This window comes from Asparagus officinalis, chromosome 2 (assembly GCF_001876935.1).
Source record: "Asparagus officinalis chromosome 2, Aspof.V1, whole genome shotgun sequence".
Classification (NCBI taxonomy): Eukaryota; Viridiplantae; Streptophyta; class Magnoliopsida; order Asparagales; family Asparagaceae; genus Asparagus; species Asparagus officinalis.
In genome coordinates, this window is record NC_033795.1 from 60,258,281 (window position 1) to 60,263,286 (window position 5,006).

General features: G+C 40.6%; 1 protein-coding gene across 1 annotated transcript; it reads right to left on the minus strand.

The window, feature by feature from the left end:
* On the minus strand, window positions 1-1,896 carry LOC109831234 (putative UDP-rhamnose:rhamnosyltransferase 1). Its single transcript, XM_020398570.1, has 2 exons — window positions 1,378-1,896; window positions 1-957 (listed from the first exon to the last, which is right to left on the minus strand). Exons 1-2 carry the CDS (start codon window positions 1,750-1,752, stop codon window positions 277-279), a joined length of 1,056 nt encoding a protein of 351 aa, XP_020254159.1. The 5' UTR covers window positions 1,753-1,896; the 3' UTR covers window positions 1-276.

The following is a 5,006-nucleotide window of genomic DNA, read 5'->3' on the forward strand; positions in this document are numbered from 1 at the left end:
TGGGTTTGTGCTTCTCTATGATTATGATACATTTACGATCATGGACTGTGGATAAAACTGAAAGAGTTTACATCCTAATAATACATGGGGTACAAGATTCATTAGGAAAAACATAAACACAACGGCAGACATCGATACAAATAGCTACAAACACAACATCGTGGATACAACGAATTTCAGGGACAGCACTCAAATAACCAAAGTAGGAGCCAATAGTACGCGTTACGCTTTTATTTTATCACCTCAGATTAGTGATGTTCCTCTCAACTTCCAACTTCATGATTCGTTCAGATACTGAATAAATTCATTCACATACTTCTCCTGCCGATCTTTATCAGTGAAAACATCTTTCAATTCTTCAGCTCTCCTCCTATATTTTCCTCCCTCCTCCTCGACCATCACCCCCGTCAGCGCCTTCGCCACCGCCTCTTTCGTGAACGATCCATCCTCCTCGTTTCGTTCGATCTCAACCGATATCCCTTTCTCTGTAATCGTCCGCGTGTTGATCCCGTTATCAACAGCTATAGGCAGCATAACGAGTGGCAGCCCGAAATGGAGGCTCTCGATCACCGAACCCCATCCAGAGTGCATCAGGAATCCTCCGACAGACTCATGACCCAATATCTTCACCTGCGGCACCCATCCCTTGACAACAATCCCGCAACTCTTGCACCTCTCTTCGAACCCTTTGGGCAGCAAGTCTTCGTCGTTCAGCGAACTAGCCGGCTTTCTCAACGCCCAAACGAATGGCACCTTCGACATCTCGAGTCCAAGGGCTAATTGGTGCAGCATCTCGGAGCTCAGCGCAAGTTCACTCCCGAGAGCGACGAACACTACGGACCTTGATCTCTGCTTGCTAAGCCAATCGAGGACGCTCGTTTCCGCCACCTCACACCACTTGTCATCCCGCAGCTCTAGTCGACGGCGGATAGGCCTACGGGAACTACGGGCTTGCCGCTAAAGCTTCGGAAGGCGAGCTCCGCCAATTCAAGGTTCGACTCACACGCTGCTCCGAACAGCTACCTTAGCCTTGCAGGCCCATCCAACACGAGCTTCTGAACCCGACTGGAGGTCGGAGATGCCGACGCGTTCGAAGTAAAGCTGTCCGCCGAAAAAGCTCCGCCCATCGTGTAAGCGGTAAGCGGAGGTTTCGAAGGAAAGGTGACTCAATGCGCCGGCACGGTCGACTCCTCCGGCGTCCTTCTCGACGTCTCCCGGGCAGAGCTCCGCCGCGGCCGCGTTAACGACGTAAAAGCCCGCCGAGAATACGACAATGAACCGCGCACGTTCCGGCCTGAATTTTATTACATATGCACTCCGCGCCGTAGCCGGGTACCCGTGCGCATTGGAAAGTCCTTAGACTATCCAGCGTCCCGCCTTGGGGAGGCCTGTTTCTGATGAATGGCGAACAGGTGGTTTGCGAGGGAGTCGAGGGCTTTCTTGAGGTACGTTCTTGGACTCCTCGATGCTCTGGTTAGCCGGACCTGTGTGCCTTTCCGGGCGCTCTCTATTATGTATCGCATTCAAGCCGTCTGGTCCGGAGCTGTGAATGAATGAAAGAGGGATGAAGTCGATGAGGTTCGAGGGTTGTTGTGATGAGGGGAGTCTTTGGATGTTTCTTGGAGTGGAGATGAAGGATATTTTGTGGCCTTTCCTGGCCAAGGCTTTGGAGAGCTCGAGGAATGGGAGCATGTGGCCGAAGGCTAGCCATGGGAATACTACTATGTGGAGGCTGCGGTTGTCGCCGGCCATTTTTTGTTTCCAGGCTAAATTAGTGATGAAGATGGTAGTGAACTAGTGATCGATCTCTGTATCTAGCGATTCAATCGGTCACGCGTTTTAATGTTGGACTTAGATGGTCTAAATTTTTTAGCCTAGTATATAATGGGTTTCATGAAGTGTTTATGGCTATTTAGATTTTAAGCATTACTCATCACTAAAGAGCTTTGCTACATGGACCCAAAATAGGATTTGGATCCTCTCCACTACAAAAAAGTAGTGGAGAGACCACTACTTTTAATCTCAAGCGTTGATTATTTAGTAGGCGGTTATGATACAATTTAAATCTAACACTTACCATACCCCCGTGTATTGCACTCATTCCTAATTTGCACTAAAAGAAAAAATCATAACCATCATCTAGATAATCAATGGCTGTGATTATGTAGTGGTCCCTCCACTATTTTTTTTGTAGTGGAGATGATCCGAATCCCCAAAATATGGGACCAATTGAGGATTAAAAGAAAATTTAAATTAAAAAAAAATAGAATCAAGACCTTTAAGAATAAATTGAATAAGGTCCTTCTCAAGAATAGTATTGTTGGTATTGGTCGATTGATTTGCACGTCGGTTGCTTTGGTCCACCTTATCTATGGTCCTTGTTGAATATCCTCGGGTTGTTGGCAAGCATACATCACCATTACTTGAGTTTGTGATGCGAAAATAATAATTGATATTTTTCAAAAGAGTATTTTCCTATAGATTCAAAGATACAATTTTGTAGGATCATATCTTTTGATTCACTCCATAGAATCTTTATTTTTATAAGTTTTTGGAATGCTTAGGAAGTGCTCTATACATAAAAATAATTTATGGTTTCAGATAACATTCGCGTTCAAAGATACTCGTCCTTAGGCTCAACTGCGCAAGGAATCTAGGTTACTTTTAGTTTTCTGGTTTTTATAGAAAGTCTTTTATGTAAGGATTTCTCTTAGCTTTAGGAAAATGATAGTTTGATGCTTTTTCATTGTTTTAAACACCATATAAGGGAATCAAGTTCATGTAGGGTTTTAAATTTGTTATTGTTTTTAAAAGTTTTCCATTACTAGGGTTTCTAGGGTTTGTGCTGTTTTACTCGTAGGAGAAGTAGTTATCTCTTTTGATTATGCTTCTACTACATCAATTGGTATTCAGAGACAAGTTGTTTCCTGCTATGACCACCAACAATAACAAAATTAATTCCCTCCCTCTAATCTTGCTCAGTGAGTTGATGCCCTAGATCGACATGTTGACGAAATTGTCACAGAAGATGAAGAAGTTGACTATTGCAATAAATAAAGGGAATTGGAATGAAACAAATGACAGGATGCATGCCCGAGATGTTGCCTGTCATCGACCTACTAGGGCTAGTGTTCGTGCTCATCGTTAAAACCAATATGATGAGAATTTACATCTGAAGGATTATCATACAAGATTTAAGGAAATTCCTTACTTATCGGGTAATCTTGATATTGAAAAATTTTTAGGTTGGTTGAACCATTTCGAGAAGTTTTTTGAGATCTAATCTATCTTAGATGGAAAACATGTTTCTTTGGTGGCTTGCAAGTTGCGGGGTGGTGCTAGGGCTGTGCAATCGGTCGGTCGGTTCAGTTTTTGGCCAAATTTGGCAAACCGAACCAAACTGCCTATCATTCAAAACCGAAACGAACCGATTCAAGTCAGTTTGGTTCGGTTCGGGTCGGTTTGTTCAGCTTTCACTTAGGTATAAATGTTATGTCTAAATTTAATTTCACCTCTAATCTGTTGACAAAGAAAGAAATCTCTTACACTTCAATTCATTGAAATTCATAAACTATTAAATGCTACTGAATATTAGATGTAAAAATCAAAATCTTATTTTTATCAAAGATTACATAAATTTTTTAGAGAAAACTTACATAAAGAATTAAAGTGATCTCAATTTAGACAAAGTAAATAAAAAATATGTAATAACTTGGATGTTGGGTATAGTTTCTATAAAATTATACGTCTGATCCAAAGAGAAGTCTGATCCAAAAATGTATCAATCGAGGAGAAAAATCAAGAAAAGGTTATAATCAACATTATGGTTTAAGTTTCTTACCATAAAAGTGGATTGGTCCAAAGTAGAAGAAGTGAATATGTAATAGAGATGGATAGAGAACTAGAGATAATGAAAAGCCCTAGAATTGGAGATGACACTATTGTTGGGGTATTTTATCACTATCAGGTCGCGTGAGAAAAAAATATATCAAGTTGCAGAGAAATAACTCTATATGAACTATAATATGTCGGGTTTTAAGCGGATGTAAATAATAATTATAATGGGTAATACAATTCGGTCGGTTTGATCAGTTTGGGTTGAAAAAACTTCAACCCGACCCGAGCCGAGCTCTAATAAAAACTGAGCCCGAACTATTAAATTTCGGCCGGTTCGGTCAGTTTGTTCGGTTTGAACCGAACTATGCTCACCCCTAGGTGGTGTTACGGTATGGTGAGATCAAATTCAAATCAATCGAAGTCTCTAACATAAATTACCATTTAGTACTTGGCATCGCATGAAGAGAGAGTTGCAATACATATTTTTGCTTGCAGATTACAACCTAATCTTATTTTCTCAATTTCAAAATTGTCGCAAGACAATTCTATTGCGAAAAGAGGTAAACCACTCAAAATAGCAATGAATTTTGCTCCTTTCGTTAGAGTTCCTACAGAAGATAATTTCTTTGAAGTTGAGATCATCCATGGTTCATTCAAAAAAACCATCAGGATAGCAATAACTACACAAATAGACAAGCAAATATCAACAGAAACAGAAAGGAGATAATCGGCAATGAATCAGTTCTCTTCATCAATTGGATGTTCAGAGATTGTCATTGACCACCAAGATTGCATTGATGCTTTTAAAATCACTAAAATGTCAAGAGTTGAAATACAACACTGTAAGCCATGTTGGACAAAAGTATCAAGCTCAAGATATTGTGAGATGGACTTGAAACTAAATACTATTGTCTTGGCTTTTACAAAGTTCATGGATGCAATTATTCTATCAATCGATGATGCACTATGATACTCTAAAAAAATCAAAGGATATAATAGAGGAACTTGACTCGAACATAAGTCCTTACATGAGAAATCCCGAAGAGCCAAATTCTTTATTTAGAAGCCATCTACAGAACCAAAAGTGTTCTGCACCTCTAAGCGATGGTTTTTGATCCGCACTTGCTCCTTTGCAGAGTGAACCAAGTGTAGAATTTGCAAAGCCGAAT